General features: G+C 40.8%; 1 protein-coding gene across 1 annotated transcript in view; it reads right to left on the bottom strand.

Moving 5' to 3' along the window:
• The window catches only part of C9 (complement C9), a 53437-nt gene that overhangs the window by 29274 nt on the left and 3119 nt on the right, over window positions 1–21044 (bottom strand). The window contains exons 2-5 of the mRNA XM_019811604.2: window positions 9993–10098; window positions 9449–9593; window positions 8511–8658; window positions 952–1090 (exon numbers count right to left, since the gene is read on the bottom strand). Coding sequence (XP_019667163.2) covers window positions 952–1090; window positions 8511–8658; window positions 9449–9593; window positions 9993–10098 — 538 coding nt within the window. The remainder of the gene's footprint in view (window positions 1–951; window positions 1091–8510; window positions 8659–9448; window positions 9594–9992; window positions 10099–21044) is intronic.

The raw sequence follows: 21044 nt of genomic DNA, 5'->3' as shown, positions 1-21044 counted from the left end.
TGGGTCACCCATGAGACCATTTAAGAAAACAAATTGTTGTCGCTTCTGGTTCAGAATAAGCCAATTATTGTTCTTTATTATATCTTGCTTAGATCAAGTCTCTCTAAAGGTGATAAATACTAATGTTTTATTTATTTAAAAATTTTTTTAAATGTTTATTTATTTTTGACAGAGAGAGAGAGAGAGAGAGAGAGAGAGAGAGAGAGAGAGAGAGCATGGGCGGGAGAGGGGCAGAGAGGGAGGGAGACACAGAATCCAGAAGCAGGCTCCAGGCTCTGAGCTGTCAGCACAGAGCCCGACGCGGGGCTCGAACTCACAGACTGCGAGATCATGACCTGAGCCGAAATTGGATGCTCAACCGACTGAGCCACCCAGGTGCCCCAGATAAATACTAATCTTTTAAACGGACAGGTCTAGTTTGTGATGGTTCTAGAGAATTTAGGTGACTTTTAGGAAGATGATTACGTTTGGGGTGGCATTGTGTAGAGTAAAAGTCATTTTAAGAAATAGCTTTACAGGAGCTAGAGAGGTGTGAGGTTAGTGAAAAGAGCCATTCACATTAGTCAAGCAGGCTTTACCAAGGGGAATATAAAGATGGGTTTTCACTGGTAGGCTAGCAAAAAAATGGTCTTGAAGAGCATGCAAGCAGTGTACCCAGTACTTAAATCAGCATTAATTTAATTTTTAGTTTTATCAGGATCTTAGATGATTCTCTTTATGGGGTCTAGGTATTTGCCAAAACTCTATTGCTATGTGCACATTACTGAAGATTGGCTGTAGACCACCGTGTGTTTTCAAAAGAGATTGAAGCCACACCCCTTTTTCTTTAAGTCAGTCTTATATTCACATCAAATTCTAATTCCACTGGACTTTTCAAATTATTTAGTGTTAAACTTATTGAAGTGGCTTTTCAGCTAAAAGTTGGGCAATGTGGTCGCTTCTGAGACTTACTTCATAGGCCAGAGAAGCCACGTTCCAGGGCCTGCGGTAGTAGACCAAGGTATTTCCGTCCCGCACCCGGTCACAGAATCCATTGTAGAACTCATTGTCAAAAGGTGTGCTTAGGGGATCCATCCCTAAGATGTTGATGCTGAGAATGAACAGAGTAGCATTAGGTATGGCGATACCAGGAGCTAATGCAAGGCAGTCCTCTGTAGCTGGGGAAAGAGAGAGCTTTGGCTCAGCCCCCCGCCCCCAACATATGCGTGATATAATCAGGAACAGAAGCAAGAGCCTGCTCACTTCTGCTTTACATCTCTGGCAGGAGGCACACCTTAGGAAGACCTTATAAACTTCCAGGCAACCTCGGCACTGTGGAGACTACAATGAAAGATATGCAGTAAGTAGGGAGCAAGGGACCATCTGGCTCCTAGAATCTTAACCCCAGTGTTGTAACTCTCAGCTAACTTCCCTTAGTGAACTAAAAGCCAACTCTGTAATACCACCTATTTAAATTATTTGAGAACAGAGCATCTCAGGGGGGCAGTATAACATATGCATGTAATTTTTAATCTACGAATCAACATTGGGGCTCTTTCTCTCCCCATGCTCTTTAAACTTAAGCTTTTTCCTCCATCTGCCTCACTGCTTGTCAAGAACCTCATTCCCTCCAGGCTTATATCATCTCTATTATATTTTCCAAAGGGAAACACAAAAATTTCAGCATCCTGACAAGGCATTCTCAAAAGTTCTACTTTTTCCTCCCAGCAAAATATTTTTATTTGGAAAGGTTCAATTCAGAAATAGAAACCTTATTTAACTTAAAAGAAGTTAAGTTTGAGTTGTAGGGCTCAAAGCAACGTATGAACAAGAAGCATTCTCTGAGAAGAACACTTCTGTTTATTGGAGGAACAGTCATTGCTATCTAGACTGCCTCTGGAATATGGGGTTCTAGACCAAGGAGGCCAAGACGGAGGTTTGATCTGCATAGTTGTAACTGAGTTCGACACAAAAGCAGAAATTCTTCCATGTCTCTAGACCACGACCCAAACTTTTGGGATTCGCTCTCTCTCGCTCTCTGCCCCTACCCCGCTTGTGTGTGATTTCTCAAAATAAGTAAATAAACTTTAAAACAAAAGAATCCAAAGACGAATACACATGTGCCAAATGAACAGCACAGGTAAGTGCTACACAGGTTCCCGACAGGAAGAAACCCCATTTCAGGGTCATAAATAGAGTTTTAGAAGAAGTAGGATTTGACTTGGGTTTTGAAGGATGGGGATGCAAGGGCAGGAGGAATGGTGTGCATAAAAGCATGGAGGTGGAAATGTGTATGGCATGATTTCACGTAGAAGTGTCCAGATTTTCTGCTTGTTTACTCTATAAAAGATGATGTCCAACTCAGCCTGCCTGCACAATTTTAGCTTGATATATAAAATTTTTCATCTTGGGGTGCCTAGGTGGCTCAGTCGGTTGAACATCCAACTTTGGTTCAGGTCACGATCTCATGGCTGGTGAGTTCAAGCCCTGCATCAGGCTCTGTGCTGAAAGCTCAGAGCCTGGAGCCTGCTTCATATTCTGTCTCCTCTCTCTCTGCCCTCCCCTGCTCACGCTCTGTCTTTCTCTCTGTCTCTCTCTCTCAAAAATAAGCAAAACATAAAAAAAAAAAAAAACTTAAAAAATTTTTCATCTTAAGTTTGAGTAGTTGCAAAGGGTGTAATTTCTCAGCAGGCTACAAATATTTATTTACACCTTAAAATACGATTGTTTTGCCTCTTTTTAAAATAAATCCAATGAAATGCCATAGTATTGGGTGGGTATCAAATCACTGCAATGTTTATATATCTTTAGCAACTAGACAGTTTATGATATTCTTTTTGATTCCTTTTTTTAAAAAGACAATTTATTTTTCAGAGAAGTTTTAGGTTCACTACAAAATGAGTGAAAGATACAAAGATTGTTCATATGCACTTACCCCTTTTTATTCTTGAATCCATATTTCTATTCCAATTCCACAGAATTTTCATCTAATGTGATGTTATTTTAGCTTGGAATTTTTTTTTATTTATATCATTTATTGTCAAATTGGTTTCCATACAACACCCGTTGCTCATCCCAACAGGTGCTCTCCTCAATACCCATCACCCACTTTCCCCTCCCTCCACCCATCAACCCTCAGTTTGTTCTCAGTATTTAAGAGTCTCTTATGATTTGCCTACTTCCTTTCCTGTAACTTTTTTTTCCCCTTCCCCTCCCCCATGGTCTTCTGTTAAGTTTCTCAGGATCCACATATGAGTGAAAACATATGGTATCTGTCTTTCTCTGTATGACTTATTTCACTTAGCACAACACTCTCCAGTTCCGTCCACGTTGCTACAAATAGCCAGATTTCATTCTTTCTCATTGCCAAGTAGTATTCCGTTGTATATATAAACCATATCTTCTTTATCCTTCGTCAGTTGATGAACATTTAGGCTCTTCCCATAATTTGGCTATTGTTGAAAGTGCTGTTATAAATATTGGGGTATAAGTGCCTCTATGCATCAGCACTCCTGTATCTGTTGGGTAAGTTCCTAGTAGTGCTATTGCTGGGTCATAGGGTAGGTCTATTTTTAATTTTCTGAGGAACCTCCACACTGCTTTCCAGAGCGGCTGCACCAGTTTGCATTCCCACCAACAGTGCAAGAGGGTTCCCGTTTCTCCACATCCTCGCCAGCATCTATAGTCTCCTGATTTGTTCATTTTAGCCACTCTGACTGGCATGAGGTGGTATCTCAGTGTTGTTTTGATTTGTATTTCCATGATGAGGAGTGAGGTTGAGCATCTTTCATGTGCCTGTTGGCCATCTGGATGTCTTCTTTAGAAAAGTGTCCATTCATGTGTTCTGCTCATTTCTTCACTGGATTATTTGTTTTTTGGGTGTGGAGTTTGGTGAGTTCTTTATAGATTTTGGATACTAGCTCTTTGTCTGATATGTCATTTGAAAATACCTTTTCCCATTCCATCGGTTGCCTTTTAGTTTTGTTGATTGTTTCCTTTTCAGTGCAGATATCTTGGAAGTTTTAATTGATTACTTTTTTATACTTTTCTGTACTAAAAAGATATTAACTGAAATTTCTAAAATTTCAAGATACCTTTTGACCATAGGGTCTAAGTAATTAAAAGTTCCTCTGGATTGAGTTGTTATTATTATTATCAGTATATATAAGTATTAAAAATTTTAAAGAAATAAACATAAGTAATTGCGGGGGTGGGGGAATGGTGTCTCAGTGAAATGAATGGGACTTCTTTTTAGATTAATTGATGAGTTCCTGCCCTTGTGGGTGAATATTATTGCTAGAAAAAGACAAGATTCATGATCAACTGTATTCCTACTTTCTATTTTTATAGATGTAAATGCTGAGAAACTTTACTCATGTACATAAGTAGATAAGAATAGAAGGAATTTTGCCATGGCAATGTCACTTGATTCTTTGATCTTCTGAGACGTATGCCAAAAAAAGGTCACAGACTAGTTTTTCATTAAAAATTATTTTCATAGCCCATTGTCTGACAATTGATTAGAATATCTTTCAGTGTTGTTGATAAAAAGAGTGAGAGACCAGTTGACTTACAAGGCGTTGGAGCCCAACTCAGCAGCAATATTTGGAGACGTTTCTTGGTTCTTCCACATGGTAAAATTTAGATGGGTAAGGGGTGTATTCTCCTTTTGGAAAGTGAAAGCTCAGTGATTTTAAAAGGGGAGATGAAAGGGGAGAATGGGTTTGATAACCTGAATGCCACGGAGTTGTTAAGCTTATTAAGTTTATGAACAATATATATGTATGGAATCGAAGATTTCCTGTCAGTCCAATAGAGTAGTTAAGCCACTAATAGTTGAGGAAACTACTATGTGAAAACTTACCTGCCCCTTAGAAAGTCTTTTTTGCACCCCATGGTATGCATACCCCACTTTGTAGGTTTTGTTTTACAGAACAGCAAATTGACTAGTTGGCTGCATCCATCTGGAAAGTTACAATGAAGCTGATCCACAGTCTAAAGCACAACTAAGGAAGAAATGTTTCAAAACTTTTGACTTGGTTCCACTACTACAGAGACAGCCAGTCTAGTCTAGAATGAGCCAACTTTTTTTTCAGCCAAGAAACATGAAAACTTCTCATGGATGGAATGTCATCGCCTGGGAAATTAAAAAAAGCATGTACATTTTGTCAGCACCTAGAGGTGCCTGTTTTCACGCCAGCATCTAGAACCATAGACGGTTCCAATTTACCAGGTAAACAGAAAACAAAGATCCTTCCACAGAAGTGGTGTTATGCTTAGAGCACATTAAAAAAAAAAAGTAATTCATTGCATGCTGTACATCATTTACAGATGGTTTGGATTTATATTTTTTCAATGAATGCAAGATGAGCTGGGGATTTCCCTAAACACTTCTGGAGAATCTCAGATGCCTACAAGGCAAGAGGCGGAAACATTTGTGATACAAGGGAATTCTCTTGGCATTAAGAATTTAAGTGGGAGTCCTTCAAATGAAAAACACATATAAGTTAAGGACTGTAGGTAATGACTTGTGACTTTCATGTGTAAAAGAATCTGGCTGTGTATGACTGCTGATAAGGCTCAGTGAGAGTTTCCAGATTGGACTGTGTAGAAGCAGTTTACAAGCATGTTGCTCTGACTAGGGTGTTTACTCCTATTACCTCTATTCAATATATCCCATTAGGCCCTTAGAAGAATAATGGAGATGCATCGTAAATAAATATGCAACATTAATGGGATTGAATATGTCAAATCTAATAAAGCATGTCATTTTGGAAACTTCTTAAATATTAATTACTGATTTATACTATTCTTCAATATTCTTAATTCAAAAATGTGGGTAATAAATAGCAACCTAAGGAGTTTTATTTTCTAAGGTTAGTTTTACTTTGAAGATAAAGTGTTGATTCATGGGCTTTGCAGTGATGGTGATGTGGGTGGCATGATGAGCATGTGGACAGAAGGCCAGGGTGATGGTGAAACAAATCTAGTTTTATAAAAGTCAGAGAAATGTGGGTTTCAGTTCCACTAGAGACTAAAGAGTTCTGCTAGAATCTAAAGAGACTAAACTGGTTTTATTTGCTTCACTCAGTTTTTATCTGTAAAATGAATATAATAACTCCCCTGACAGCCTCACAGGATTATTATGGAAAGCTATAGAGAAACAACGTAGAAAAAGGTGCTGAAAAGTTCAAAGTATTATGCAAATGAAAGCTGTTGGAGAGTAATAGGCTTTATGAAGCCTAAGTTAGTTATAGGTTATTGCTCATGGTAGTAGGGAATTTAATTAAAAAATGCTGGTGGACTTATTCTGTGGGGACCAACCTCATTTTCCACCTCTGCAGCCAACCTTCTCCCGTAGCTGGGGCCCCACCCTCTTTCTTGGTCTCGAACAGTCAGCCCTCTGACGTTCCCTTCCATCAGGCCTTACGGTGGTAAAGCATGATGTATTTAGGGAGTCCCAGCCAGCTCTCTGGAATGCCTCATCATATAACTTCCTACAAATGCTTGATATGAAATTTTTCTTTTCTCTGAGCAAAGAAAACCAATAGATTATGAATGATTGTGTTTCAGCTAAGTGGGCTACAATTTCTGTAGCCTTTTATAAGACAGGGTGTAAATTTGCCTTGTGTGAAAATGCATAACATATGCAATGCCCACCTTCAAGCCCATCTGTTTAGATTAGAGAGAAAACTGTTTCTTGGATCTACAACAAAACAAAACAAAGTGACAATGGACTTTCACCAGGGGCTCACAGTATCTCCTTGAAGAAAACAGCAAGAAGAGTCAGAACTCACTGGAGCATACAGCAATCTGGTTATAAGGTTGCAGACAACGCCCATACCATTTACTAACAATTGTTAAAATAACCTCCTGAGTCTGGAGACAAAAACTATTATACATTGGATTCAAGACTCCTACCTTTAGGCTAAAGGCCAAAGACACTTAGTATTAGTGGGCAATACTTGAATGCTGCTAGGACAAGATTTCATAAAGTGGATAGAGGATGTGTGAAATGTTTTATCTGGTGCCTGACTGACTCTTGGTCTCCTGGAGTTTTTTCCTTACTGTGATTCAACAAGCACAAGTTCCATCTGGTTTAGAGAGAGAAGACGTCTCCACTTGTAGCCAAACCAATGCAGGGGTCTTACCTTAGGAACTGCCCCCTGCCTTGGTATAAGATTTCAGTCTGAGCACCAATGACATTGTGGGTCCTGTGCACTGCAGGATGGTTAGCATCATCCAGGGCCTCTACCCACTGAATATCAGCAGTGCTCCCTCACCCCCTGGGTCCTCCATCCCATACCCCACTGTTGTGACCAGCAAAATAGTTTCCGGACATTGCTAAGTGTCCTCTGGGGAAAAAAAATCGCCTCTGGTTGAGAACCAGTACCTTAGTTCTTCCTCTTGCTTTTACCGTCACCCACATCTTCTTCTTGCCTCTCCCTATCCCCATTTCCAGGACTCGAGTCCTGAACCTGAGTTTCCAGGTACCCAGTTTCAATCTTACCTGATGCCAGTTGACAGTATTTTAGAAGCACTTATTTTCATTAATCAATCAATTAATTAATTCCTCTATATATCTACCTACCAGTATTTAATGAGTGCCTATGATGAACCAGGCACTGGGATTACGAGGTTGATAAGACACATTGCACTACAGGCAACGAAACAGAGCCATGTGCCATCTCTGTCAATACACCACTGGATGTGGGAACAGCTGTCTCTGTTGAGTACAATTTGCCAACAAATCCACCAAAAGTCCCTTCACTGAAGAAAGCTCAGAACCACAATTGGAAAGTATGCTGTAGACATTCCTGGGGTGTCCTCTATTTGGAACAGGATAGCACCTGGGGCTTATGTCATTTTTCTAATTCCTAGGGCACAGATCTCTGGGTAAAGGTCCTTATTCTGCAGACCTCTGAGTTCTAAACTGTCCAAGACTTCTCACCTGAGCTTAGCTGCCCAGAGCTCCTATGTAGAACATGGATGGAACTTCATCTGGTGATGAGAACCAGAGTCTCAACACCGTTGCCATCAGGCATCAGAACAGATTATTCTGCCCTATTCCTCCTGGGTCAACTCTACAAGGCAGGAAACTCCTGAGAACTTACAACCGGGTGTAGATGTGGGACAAGTTCCAGTGGAAGGCAGCCTTGCTGACAATTCAAATATTTGAATTGAATTGCCAGACCAACCACAGGCGATTTCAATTTCAAGTGTTAACATATCACTTTAACATTGCTATGGCCTTCCAGAGGTTCACAAATGAGGTGCTTCATCTCCTATTGGACTCAAATAATCACCTATCATCCTGATTCTATGGACCCTCTACTAAGGCTGGACAGCGTGTCCAAATTATCTGGAGATACTGATTCAGCACTTTACCTTCTTTCAAGCTCAAGCATAATTCAAACAGAAAGCGGACCCATGAGCTACTCTGTAACTCAGACCCTCCGTCACCCCAGCACAGCAGGGGAGATAGAGGTCACTTTCATCCTCAAGGAGAAACATTTAAGCCAAGTACAGACCCATAGCCTGCTGTCCGGGCCAGTTCGGATTCTTCCACTACTCTGTCACGGCAGGGAGGACGGGGATCACTTTCACAATCATCCTCATCTGAAAAGTCCCCGCAGTCATTGTCACCATTACACAGAAGTCGCCTCTTTATGCATCTGCCTGCAATCAAAATCAAGAAAGACACTGTGGCAAGGTTTCATTCTTTCTCATTGCCAAGTAGTATCCCATTGTATATATAAACCACATCTTCTTTATCCATTCATCAGTCGATGGACATTTGGGCTCTTTCTATAATTTGGCTATTGTTGATAGTGCTAAATCTTGCCATTTGCAACAACGTGGATGGAAATGGAAGGTATTATGCTAAGTGAAATAAGTCAGCTAGAGAAAGACAGATATCATACGTTTTCACTCATATGTGGAAACTTAACAGAGGATGACGGGGGGAGGGGAAGAGGAAAATAGTTTCAAACAGAGAGGGAGTCAAACCATAAGAGACTATTAAATCCAGAGAACAAACTGAAGGTTGAAGGGGGGAGGGAGGGGAAAATGGGTAATGGGCACTGAGGAGGGCACTTGTTGGGATGAGCACCGGGTGTTGTATGTAAGCAATGAATCATGGGAATCTACTCCTGAAGCCAAGATCACACTGTATAAACTGTATGTTACCTAACTTGACAATAAATTATATTTAAAAAAGAAAAAAAAAGATACTGTGAGTCTAATGCCAAATTTCCTCTCTTCCTGAAGTTATCAATTGTACTTTAATGACAGAGGGGAGGGAATGCGCATACATTTGAATTCTTTGTACAACATTTATAGGTGGCCCTTTTACTGGTACCTTTCACACTTGCAACCATAAGCGTGTCAAAGCAGACGTGTTTTTTTTTTTTTTTGCTCATGAGTGCACACAGAAGCCCACAATGAGCAAGGAGGATGCAAGCATTACCTGTGCCACATTTAAACTCATTCCCACAGTCTTCCTCCAGGTCTCTGCAGGGCTCAGTAGGCTCACACAGTCTTCTGTCTCCCACAGCATCCACGCACTTTTGCCCCTTAAATTGCCCAAAGGCCTCAATGTTCCTTGAACGAAACTGCACAAAACCAGCTGGAAACATTAGAATTTCTAACGCCAAAAAGGAATAACGTCTAAAACTGCATCCACAGCACTGTAGCCTTCTACTCCCAGATGAGTCTATGGTTTTACGATGGAAGCCCTAAAAGCAGTCACTAATGCTTGTGACAGTGACACCTGGCGTTCTAGGGTCGGCAGTCTCTCCTGCAGAATCTGGTTCCTCGTGACGTCATTTAGTAGTATCCACCACATTCAGATTTCCGAGCAGGATGAGACTCTTCCCTTTAGATATCCATCTTTCCATCTCAGTTTGGAATTCAGCTGGGGGGCTCCCTCCCTCCAGTCCTTTTCCTGGAGATACCGGCAACCCAGTTTCCATTTGGGGACATCAGCCGAGGGAATGACAATGAATACTTACCATTTGTTTGAGGCAAGGGTCACATACTGACCATTCGCTCCAGGAACTCATTCTGCAGTCTATCGGAAGTGGTGTCTCATTCTCTTGTCCGGTCTCTGGGGTAAAACTAAGACAACAGAATGCGTCAACTTCGTGGCATGACACGTGCCTGTTTCCAAGAAGCCTTCACAAGCCGGTCTAATTTCTTTACTACTTTTCTGCCTTGTAAAATCAAAGGACGTATCCGTTTACCATATCTCTCATTTGACATTTGATCACATGCTGCTTTGTATTTTCAACTGGTTTTGTTGTTGAATTCTCGTACAGCTTTGTAATTTAACTTTGAATCTAACGATGCCTGGAATCATGGTGATGAGGAGAAAGTGGGTGACGGGCACTGAGGAGGGCACCTGTTGGGATGAGCACCGGGTGCTGGATGGAAACCAATTTGACAATAAATTGCATTGAAAACAATGGTGATGAGGAAAACCAGCAGGTCTTCCCGCTACCTGTTTTACACGGATTAGTCACTTATTTCCAAACAACTTATGAACTCAGTGAAGCACCTTGTTTCACTTTGCATCCCCCAGAGTCTGAGAAAGCCTCTGGTGACCTGGTTCTCTTGAAAATTCCAGCCAGGGGGCCCAGGCACTCTGGGAGCTTGCACCTGGTAGACGAAGACCTCCTCCCGCTCACCGTGCGTGGCCTAAACTGCAAGCCCGACCACTTCACTCTCCGCTTCAGGACTTACCGCTTACCGTAATGGATTTTAAGGCATATATTTTGGCACTTGTAGCCTTCCCCTCCTCCCTCTAGACCCAAAGCTCAGCAGCGTTTTTCTGGCTTTGAACAATTCTTTCTTCTTCTGTTCACTATTTGGATCTCTTCTGGTTGCAACACCTCCTTGGATTACTATATCATTCAATGAAAGAAAGAAAGAGAAAGAAAGAAAGAAAGAAAGAAAGAAAGAAAGAAAGAAAGAAAGAAAAGGAAAGAAAAGAAAAGAAAAGAAAAGAAAAGAAAAGAAAAGAAAAGAAAAAAGAAAAGGAAAGAAAAGGAAACAAAAGCAAAAGCCACTGAACAAGAATCCTATAAATGTCCTGCCCCCACTTCCCTGAACTGGTACCTACTCTTTCTAGAGCACAGTCTCTTACTCCAGAAGGGTGGCTAGGTAAGGCCAATCCCTCCACAGAGTCTCCAGATTCCAGCACTTCTCTGAGACTTTGACCAATTGTATTTGTCCTCCATTAAAACTCTTCCTTGCTACCAACTGTTTTTCAATTTGTAATATATTGTGTTCAAGTCTTTGCCATTAAGCAGAAACAAGCAAATGAATAAGCAAATAAAACACTCTTTCTGAGTCCCTTCCAGGCACCCCCATTTCCCTCCTGTCCTTCACAATGTCACTTCTTATTTAAAAAAAATTTTTTTTTTTACTGTTTATTTTTGAGAGACAGAGCATGGGCGGGGGGAGGGACAGAGAGAGAGGGAGACACAGAATCTGAAGCAGGTTCCAGGCTCCGAGCTGTCAGCACAGAGCCTGATGCGGGGCTTGAACTCATGAACTGTGAGATCATGACCTGAGCAGAAGTCGGACGCTTAACCGACTGAGTCACCCAGGCACCCCTCCACAATGTCGCTTCTTAAAGGAATTGTTATAAACATATTTATGTTTCTCTTTCATTAAAAAAAAAAAAAAAGTTTCCTCTCTTTCACCACTATGTGTCCCGTTAGCTACCTCTGAAATTCTCTCCTCCTTTTTTCTATCTTCAAAGAGTAGTTTGCACCCTATCTCCTGCTCCTAACCTCCCAATCACTGTTCAGTCCTCCTGCCCCAAGGACACTGCTCTTGCCAGAGTCAATGATGACAGACAGCTATGTGGCACACTTGGTCCTTTCAGTGCCTGTCTTATTGACTTCCTCACAGCTGTCAATGCAGTTGGCCATTCTGGCTGTTTAAAAACAGCCTCTTCCCTCAGACTGAATGCTACTGAACTCCTTACATTTCTTCTTTCTCTGCTGCCCAGTTCTCCTAGACTATGTAGGCTCCTCCTCCTTAGACAGTCTCTGAAAGGCTGTTTTTCCTCAAGGCCCTGTCTTGAACCTGTCTTTTAAAAAATGTCTACACTTTCTCAGGGCTTTGGTTTCCATGCACATACTAATGACATTGAGAGAGAAGTCTGCAGTCCAGACATCTCTCTTGAATTTTAAGCTCTTGGATATAACTCCCAATTGGATGTCTGCATTTGGATTTCATTATGCCCCATTGAACTCACCATATTCTCCAAACAAATTCATTATTTTCCCCTCCTTTCAAAGCTGCTGCTTGCCCTGTATTGTCCTGGTAAATGGCACTTCCATTTATGCAGTCGCCCTGGCCAGAGACTTGGATATTGTCTCTCTTAGCCTGCAACCCTCCCACTCATCTTCTGTATCTAATCAACAACAAAAACCTGTTATTTAGTCTCATAAATAACTCTCAAGTCCATTTGCCCTTCATCTCTGCCAGACACTTTTCTGCTCTACGCTAACATTACATCTCTCCCAGATGACAATACTTTTTTCCCTAATCCAGTTTCCATAAATCATACACAAGGATCTTTTAAAAATGCAGGATTTGATCATATCATTCCCCTTCTGAAAATGTTTATTTACGCTTCCTATCACTTTTATGATAAAGCCCAAATTTTCTAACATGGCGTGGCAGGCCGAATAGTGATGCCCAAAGATGTCCACATCCTGATCCCTAGAATCTATGAATGTTCACCTCACATGGCAGACGGGACTTTGCAGGTGTGACTAAGAGAAGATTATTCTGTATCATCTGGGTGAACTCATTCTAAACATGTGGGTTCCTAAAAAGCAGAAGAGCATATCAGGGAGGTATGAAGACAGAAGAAGTAGGAGAAATTCAAAACATGAAAAGGGACTCCACTGGCTATTGCTGGCTGTGAAGAAGGAAGGAAACCATGAACCAAGGAATGTAGGCATCTTCCAGAAGCTGGAAAAACCAAGAAAATGGATTCTTCCCTAGAGCCTCCAGAAAGGAATGTAACCCTGCTAGCACTCTGATTTTGGTCCAGTGAGACCCACTTGAGACTTCTGACCTTTAGAACTGTAACATAATACATTTGTATCACTTTAAGCCACCAATTTGTGGTAATTTGTCACAGCTGTAGTGGGAAACTAGGACACATGGTCTAGAGAGCTCTGTACAGCCTATCTCCTTCCTCATTCTTCATCCTCACTTTCTCCATCAAAACTTTAGCCACATTGAACTTGAAGTTCCCAAGATAAGCTACTTTTTCTCATGTCTTCAGGCCTTTTGACCTTCTATTTCCTACTTATTACGTGATCTCATCTTGGGCATAATGTGTTTTTTCCCCATGAGCATTCCCTAAACTCCTCGTGTAATTTATTTTTCTCTGCATCTATTTGTATATAATCTTGTTCTCTATTATGTCATAACCACTTTTGCAATGATATATTTCATTTAATTAGCTCATTCCTTCATGCATCCTTTCATTTATCCATTCATCAAATATTTATTAACTGTCTCTATTTGCTAGGCATGAGGGGTATAATGGTGTGCAAAAGAACAAAACAAAATAAAACAAGAACTATGATCCCTGATCTAAAAGAGATTTTATTCTAAATAACAATATCAGTGAGCTAGGAAACTTTCAATCCTGTTCAGCTTGTTATTGGAATAGGAATGGTGCAACCATTCTGGAAAACAGTGTGGCGGTTCCTCAGAAGGTTGAAGATAAAGCTACCTATGACCCAGCAATTGCACTACTCATTCAAATGTTACAAAAATATTCAGTCAATGCACCTAATGTTTACAGCAGCGTTATCAATAATAGCCAAATTATGGAAAGAGTCCAAATGTCCATCAACTGATGAATGGATAAAGAAGATGTGGTATATGTGTGCATAAAGGAATATTACTTGGCCATCAAAAAGAGTGAAATCTGGCCATTTGCAATGGTAATGGAGCTAGAGTGTATTATGCTAAGGGAAATAAGTCACAGAAACAGAAATACCATATGATTTCACCCATATGTGGAATTTAAGAAACAAAACAAATGAACATAGAAGAAGGGAAGGGAAGATAAAATAAGATAAAAACAGAGAGACAAACCATAACAGATTCTTAACTATAGAGAACACACAGAGTTTCTAGATGTGAGGTGGGTGCAGGGATGGGCTAAACAGGTGAAAGACATTAAGGAGGGCACATGTGATATATGTAAGTGATGAATCATGAAATTCTACTCTTAAAACCAATATTACACTATACGTTAAGTAATTTGAATTTAAATAAAATCTTGGAAGAAAAAAAAAGGACCATAGTTGATTCTCATATTCATGCAATGTTGGGAAATGATGCTTGGCTACGTCTGGAGGATATTCATGAATCTGAAGGGGTAGAATTCAAGTTAGTTGGGGGTACCCATTATATCAATAGAACCCAAACTTGAAGCCACCACGAACCTGAAAATGTCACTGAGGTACTTTATCATTAATTTCAGGAATTCCTCTAGGTTCTATCTACTAATGTCTGCATGGATCTTTCCAATAACTTTGTTTCTCTAGTATTAGTCCTGTTGCCTTCAACTAGGTTATCTCCTCCTGTTTATCTTTTTTTTATATTTATCACTTACTCAGATGATCACATTAGAATTTTGTCTTAACATCTCCCCCAAAGAGATTATCTCTTGGGTGTAGAAACTGCACTGATAGACCAGGGGTATGATACTTTTATCTTTCTCATCTGCCGATGAGATCAGCTTCAGTGAATAACTAGTCCAGAGGGTACAGTACAGACTGAAGGATCATGTATGGGGAGGTAAAATCCACTGCAAATACTCCAGAATGAGTTAGAATCCTTTGTTGAGCAAGCCTAGGACCCAGCCAGTGATGGGGGCTGATGAGAAATGTGGTTCATCTATTTCACACATAGGTAGCAAGACCCTGCTCCAAAAATACTGGCATTGCCTATCGACTGTTCTCTAACATCCTTTGCATGAAAAACAGCACCACATCACACCGACTCCCTTCCTTTTTAGCTTCTAACTTGAGAACTTCTTTTCTTTTTTGTAGATTTAACTCACAGTCTGGACTCAGTACAGAGCTCTGCCTTTGATCTTTTATTGCCCCCCAGACCATGATTTGGATTTATCTCATGAATGACCCATGGATGACCCCATAGGAACGTCTCCTGATGACATCCTTGCCTTGGGAGGAGACTTACAGCCCTCTAGATATCAGGCACAGGGTATTTGTTGGTTTACTGGTTCTGTCATAACCAGATACTACAGACTGTGTGGCTTAAACAATAGAAATTTATTTTCTTACACTTCTGAAGTCTAGAAGTCTGAGATCAAGGTATCTGCAGGGTTGATTTCTTCTGAGGCCTCGCCTTGGCTTCTAAATGGCCATCTTGTCCCTGTGTCTTCACATGGTCTTTCCTCTCTACGGCCTGTGTTCAAATTTGTTCTTCTCATAAGGACTCTTTTTATAAGTCACATTGGATCAGAGCACCCCCCCCCCAATGAACACATTTTAACTTGATTACCTCTTTAAAGACCCTATCTCCCCAAACAGTCATTTTCTGAGGTATTGGAGGTTAGGGCTTCGACATATGAATTGGGGGTGGGCACAATTCAGCCCACAATACTCAATAAATGTGTTTTCTTTTTCTTATTAAGCAGTTTCTTCTATATGTCTACTAGTTTTACTAGTCAATTTTCAAATCTCATTTTCTTATTAATCTTTCATTCTACCACCGAGGGGTAAATTTGGTAGGTGTTATTAGTTGTCTTTTACAGATGAGAAACTAAAACCAGAATTACAGGACTTATCCAAAGTCGGGCATTAATGGCAAAACCAGGTGGAGAATTTACCTCTCTCTGCTCCTAGTTCACTGCAATTTTTCCTTGTCCCCCATGCTACCTCCCCTTACATCACTAATCAAAGCCTCTTTGAAATGACTTAAAAGGTCATAGCTTAGTCAATAATTTTTGGATATAATAGTTTAATGATTTTTAGACATTTTGAGATATGAAAGTTAACAAAAACTTCTTTCCTTCCTTCCTTCCTTCCTTCCTTCCTTCCTTCCTTCCTAGTATAGCAGTTCCAGGTAAAGCACATTAATTGGACAACTTGTTTCCTTCCTGGATCTATTTTAAGTTTAAACCTAAATGATATGAAATTAGGCAAAAATAAGTTAAAAAGTGTGGGAACTTCTGGCTGTTTTCCCTTCATGCACCAGGTACCTGGATACTTGGAGGCAAAATATGGCAGGACTGTGGGGAATTATTAGGAGGAAATAGTAGATTGTGCCAAAGGAATGGGCTATTGAAATGAATGCAGTATGCAAATGTTAAGATAGGAGGTGAGTGTTCTTGGATAGGGACTTCTGAGCCTAACGCTCCCTCCCAAGCTCGTCTGACTCACTAGGCAGATAATCTCTTGTAGTTCAAGGGCTGTATATGTACAATGCCTACCACCTGCCTTTCACCCTGCTGAGTTATTAGACTGAGTGGAGAAGTATTTGTAAAGCACTGTCTGGATTCCTAGATGAAATGCGTTTATCAAGTAAAACCTATCTCCAAGTGTTTCAATCTCAGCTTGAAAGTCATTTCCCAGATCAAAGTGATGTATATCAGCATGACAGGAGGTCTAACTCTGGGCCAGAAATGCATTAAATGAAGGGCCATTGATGTACGCCTGGTTCCATCTCCCAGCCGTAAAATATTTCCAGCTTTAGTAGGAGGAAACCTCCAGGAGCAACTCACACTCCAGGCGAAAAAACACCTGCTGTGGGAAGGAATCTTTTTGTCAATAAATAAGACAATGCGGCTCCTCTGAGTGGAGAAATATAAGCTAATTAGGACTGCATTCTTAACCCACGGATCTGCCAGTTTTCTTAGTTCATGCGATTCATCAAGACGAGAAGACAATATAACAGCAGTGCCCAATGCTAATTTTTTCAGGACCTTTCCTGATTTACCAAGACTTATTTAAGAGCTTGTTTTGTGTGCTCCCAGTGAGCCTATATTCAAGGACCTTTATGGAGGGCCTGCTCTGTGTCAGGAATTGTTCTAAGTGATTGGGGCTACAAGACAATGTTCTTGCCATCATGGAGCCTACATTCTAGTGGATGAGAACAATAACCGAGGATCCAGCAAATATAACATGCAGTGTCAGTTAAGACATATGAACTGTAAAGGAAAATAAAGCAGGGTAAGTGGATAGAGTGCCATGGGGCTGGAGTAGGGGAGGGAGGTTTCTTATATGGGGTAGTCAAAGGGCCCTCTCAGAGGAGGTGTGGTGATTTAAAAACGTGTTCACGATTTTTTTTTTTTTTTTGGTCATTCTTCCCATCAAAAATGGGGTCTGTGTTCTCTCCTTTTGAAGCTGGTAGTGTTTTTCTCAATGCCTTGATGAGTGGAACACAGTTGAAATGAGCCTGCCTGACTTTTAAGACTAGGTTAGAAAAAGCCATGCGAGTTCTGCTGGCTTATTTAAAAACATTTGCTCTGGGAGCCTTTTCCCACTATGAATAAAACTGACTACCTTGAGTCGACCACATGGAGAGCAGAGAGCAAGAGAGAACACGAGAGACAGATTCTCAAGGAGAATCAACTGTTCCAGCCCCTAGCTGTTTGGGTCTTCCCAGCCCAAATGACAGACACATGAGTGAAGAGATCACCATAACAATCCCAGGCCCAGCCACCATCTGACTACATCTACATGGGATACCCATGAAAACCACTTTACCGGGCCCATTCAACCCTTGGACTCATGAACCAATAAAATAATTGGTATAGTTGTAACAACCGTCTCGGGATGGTTTGTTACACAGCAAAAATGACCAGAACAGAAGGTGATATTTGATTAGCTACTTGGATGAATTCAGAGAGAAGCTGTGTGAGTGTCTGGAAAAAGAGTGTTCGAAGCTAGGGGCAAATAAATGCAAAGGCCCTGAGGGCGGTATGTCAGAAGCACAGAAGTAGGGCGACAGAGCCGCGTGAGCAAAAGGCAAGGTAGCAGAGGTGCCTGGAGAAGCAGGTAGGGTGCAGCTCCTGCCTTGTAAGCTGTGGTGAGGAGCTTGGATTGGATTCTGAGCTTGATGGAAATTCTTACAGGAGTATGAGACCGGGAGTAACACCCGGAGTTATGTTTTCAAAAGATTTAGAAATGTCTCTGGTTGCCTGGTGGAGTGTGGGCAAGGGTGGATACAAGCCAGAAATGATACTGATTTGGGCGAGAATAGTCACAGTGGAGGTAGCAAGCAGTGGGCAGATTTGGGATATATTTTCAAGACAATATCAACAGATGTGCTGTTAGATTGCACGTGGGAAGGATACGAACAGAGGAGTCAAGGGTGAGTCCCGGGTTACTGCCTGAGTAACTCAGTGAGTAGTGGTGCAGGTTGGGTGAAGATGGGGAGACAAATCAGTGGGTATGTTTCGGACACGTTAAGTTTGGGCCGTTAGATGTTCAAGAGATGCTGACTTAAGTAACCAGACATTGCGCTAAGGGAAGCAGTGTGCTCCGTGCAAATAAATGTGAGCGTTGTCTGAATCTAAGTGCCATTTCCCACCATGAGGCTGGATGTGAGTGTGTAGGTCTGGGGTAAGCCGGAGGACTGAGCCAACATTTAAGGGAAATGTTACAACATGTCTGTATGCTGATGGGAATGATTCGGTACAAAGGGAGATGTTGATGATGCAGGAGAGAGAGGGAGAGTTAGAGGAGCAAAGTCCCTGCGGAGGCCAGGACAGATGAAGCCAGTGCAGAGTGGAATGGTGAGGCTCATAGGAGTCCACCTCTCTTAACACCATGGGCTTCACTCAGAGAACTGGGCTGAGCTTCAATTGCTGTTTATTTATTTATATTCCTTACTAGACTGTCAGCCCAGTGAGGGCAGAGACCCCCATGACATGTTTCGTACTACCCTGTAGCTCCTGATCCAATGTCTGGCCCATGTCACAAACCCAGTAAATATTTGCTGTATTACATGGATGAATAAACAAATGACCATCCGTGTCCGATAGTAGTTGGTAAATAAATATCTGTTAGCTTGTATTGAATATGAATATCAAAAACATAAAAGACAAAGACTGACATTTGGATATCTTCAGTTTAAGAGTTAAGCCTGGCTTTCCCATTAACAGAGGTGTGGGCATTTGTCCAGATTACTGAGATAAATTTAATTCAAATAAATTGAATAATAATTGCTAACATTTGGGGCGCCTGGGTGGCTCAGTCGGTTGAATGTCCAACTTCGGCTCGGGTCACGATCTCATGGTCCGTGAGTTCGAGCCCCGCGTTGGGCTCTGTGCTGATAATGAGGAGCCTGGAGCCTGCTTAAGATTCTGTGTCTCCCTCTCTCTCTCCCCCTCCCTCACTCACAGTCTGTCTCCCTGTCTCTCTTAAAGGTAAGTAAACATAAAAAATAATCATTGCTAACATTTGTGAATGCTTAGTTTATGTCAGAATTCCTCTAAGTCTTTATTCTTATTATTTCACTTAATTTTTACATCAGCCTTGTAAGATATGTTACCAGTATTATCGCACATTAGAGATAATGAACGGAGCCTCAGAGATGGTGAGTAATTTTCCTCAAGTTACACAGCAGAGGGTACTTGATAGCCAGGTTAGGATTCAAATTCAGGCAGTTCCTCTCCAAGGGCCACCTACTAAATCCCTCTCAGGATTTCTAACTCCCAGTCTAGTGCTCTTTCTTAATTATTTGAAAATAAAGAGTAATATAAATACGAAAATTATAATCACACTAAAAACACACCATGTATATGGTCAAAATACGAATGACAAATTGGGGAAGTGTTTTTAATTCTTACCAGAGACAGAGGACTGGTTTTTTAAGTGGCCATAGAAATTCATAAGAGAAAGACAAGAGGCTCAATGAAAAAATGAGCAAAGGATATGGACAGTCACAAAGAAAAACATACATATGGCCTTTAAACATATGAAAGGATGTGCAATCTTATTGTGGGAAGTTTTTTGCAATGTATAAAAACATCAAATCATCATGATGTTCACCTGAATCTAATAGGATACTGTATATCAATTACACCTCAACTAAGAAATAATAACAAGAAAAGAGAGAGGGAAATTAAAACTATTTGAAGATACCATTTTTTCACCTATGAGACTGGCAAATATCAAGAAATTGGCAAGGCTGTGGGGAAATAAACATACTCTGCTGGGGAAAGTGCAAAGTAATACCAACCTCCCAGGGCCGTAGGGCAATTTTAGCAAAGTCACAAAGGTGATTTCCTTTTGACTCCTTTACATCACTTCTGGGAGTTAATCCTCAGGTACAACTATCCACTTGCAAAATGATATAGGAATAAAAGTATTCATCGCAACACTGTTAATAGTACAAGAGACTGCAAACAACCTAAGTGTTAATCAATAAAAGATAGATTATCTGAGGCGTATAGCCACACAATGGAAAAGTGATCAGTTGTGTGGACAATTGATACAGAGAGGTTTTCTAGGATATATTGTAAAGGAAAAAGGAAAAAGCAAAGTGTAAGAGAGTATGTAAAGGAAAGGGGAGGAATAAGATTATATATGTCACTATGTTTTAATCTACACTAAGAAATTCTGGAAGGATACACAGAAAGCTAATAAAGATGGTTACCTGTGGGAACAGGGTATACTGGGAGAGGGGTAGTATTCTAAGTACTTTATATGTAATAACACAAATCTCTCTCAAGACATTTCAATGTATATATTATTATATTTGTTGGTCTTTGAACCATGTAAACATGTTGTTATTTACAAATCAAAAGGAAAAAAATAATGAGAGCTGCACTCACGGAGCACTCAAAGCCACCCCATCACTGTGCTGGGGATATTGCCTTTATTATCTCAGGAATTTCACCCAGCAAGTCATGTTTGCATTCCCATTTTGCAGGTGAGGAACAGATTTAGAGACATTAAGAACTTTGCCAGGGTCACAGAGCTAATAAACTATGGACCCTGGAATCAAACTCGAGCCCTCTGGCTCCAAGACCAGTATTATGAGCT

Source organism: Felis catus, chromosome A1 (genome assembly GCF_018350175.1).
Source record: "Felis catus isolate Fca126 chromosome A1, F.catus_Fca126_mat1.0, whole genome shotgun sequence".
Classification (NCBI taxonomy): domain Eukaryota; kingdom Metazoa; phylum Chordata; class Mammalia; order Carnivora; family Felidae; genus Felis; species Felis catus.
Note: the sequence above shows the minus strand (reverse complement) of the source record. Positions and strands in the feature narration are given on the sequence as shown.